This window comes from Cyprinodon variegatus, unplaced genomic scaffold, assembly GCF_000732505.1.
Source record: "Cyprinodon variegatus isolate N-32 unplaced genomic scaffold, C_variegatus-1.0 Scaffold1208, whole genome shotgun sequence".
Taxonomy (NCBI): Eukaryota; Metazoa; Chordata; class Actinopteri; order Cyprinodontiformes; family Cyprinodontidae; genus Cyprinodon; species Cyprinodon variegatus.
The window spans coordinates 76,772-77,944 of NW_015151661.1; the positions used below are offsets into that span (position 1 = coordinate 76,772).

A 1,173-nucleotide genomic window follows, 5' to 3' on the forward strand; every position below is an offset into this window, starting at 1 on the left:
GGGTTTCTGTTTGGAAGTGAATCTCTAAGTACCTGAAGCCTAGCACCTGTAGTTGTTTGTGAGGGTGAACTTGTGCATGTAAAGTTTTAACCATAGAAAAAAAAAAATGCTCAATAGTGGTTGTGGAGAGCCGGAGAGGCGCCCCCCCCAGAGCACTGAGTCCAGCGCCGGGAGACCCAAAGCCCCAGGCGCCCAAGGGGACCCCAGAAGCGAAGGCACCAGATGACCTTTGACCTCCTGACAGCTCCTCCTTACTCTTCCGTCAGGCTGATGAACTTTAGGGAATATTTGGCTCAGCTATAGTTCCAGTTTCTATTTTATTAAATTCATGAAGGAATTTTTTGCACCACAGGAACCGAAAGTCAGCAACCAAAGACTTAACTCAGGAAAAAGGAGTCAGGTAAACATTTTGGAAGAGAAAGATAAATGATGATGATGCTGCTATCTCTATTATTATCTGAAATAAGACAAAAATGTCTTATTAGGACGATTTTTAGATCCTGATCTATCATTTGTCAGGCTTGAAAGAACCTTTATGTCCTGCTGTTTGGAAAAAAATCAGTTCTCTGGCTCCCCCTGGTGTCTCTTTGTGTGGAATGCAGCCAGAAGATGATAGTAAATCAAACCTCCTCCTCCTCAGGTCATGCTGACTAAGTAGCTTTAGTCTGTCCTGGTCTGACTCGGTTTAATCGCTCTCTTTGGTCTGAATTGATCCATTTCTTTCTTTTCCTGTTCCAAAGATGCACCAGACTCCAACTCAACCTCTGCCTAACGGCTGCTCAGAAAACCGTCTTCTGTAATGACAGCAGTTCTGCCCGTTAGAGATCAGACATTCGCCCCCGTGCTTTTGCCGCACTGCAGTGTGTGCACCATTACCCATAATGGTGGAGGATATATAGCAGTTGTAGGAAATACATTAAAACTTGTCATATTCTTGTTATATTAGGGCCTAATTTATCTTGTTAAACTGAGATCTGGAGCCATTGAGAAAACATGCAGTTTAAGCCAATATTAGTATTATATGGATACAGTTATTTTTTCCTTTCCTCACGTTCAGCTCTGCTATCATAGCTCTGCTTCATCTCTGATCTCTCCTGCTGCTCCACTCTGCATCTCTGGATATTTAAGATGATGGGAAGAACAAGCTAACTGTAGTGTCAGTTAGCTTGTTCT

The 1,173-nt window shown here is 43.1% G+C and overlaps 1 protein-coding gene across 1 annotated transcript in view; it reads left to right on the forward strand.

Annotated features, from left to right (window-relative positions):
* Positions 1-1,173, forward strand: part of LOC107102127 (serine-rich coiled-coil domain-containing protein 2-like) — a 42,832-nt gene that overhangs the window by 30,301 nt on the left and 11,358 nt on the right. Inside the window, exon 6 of the mRNA XM_015401308.1 lies at positions 353-400. Within this exon, the coding sequence (XP_015256794.1) occupies positions 353-400 (48 nt within the window). The remainder of the gene's footprint in view (positions 1-352; positions 401-1,173) is intronic.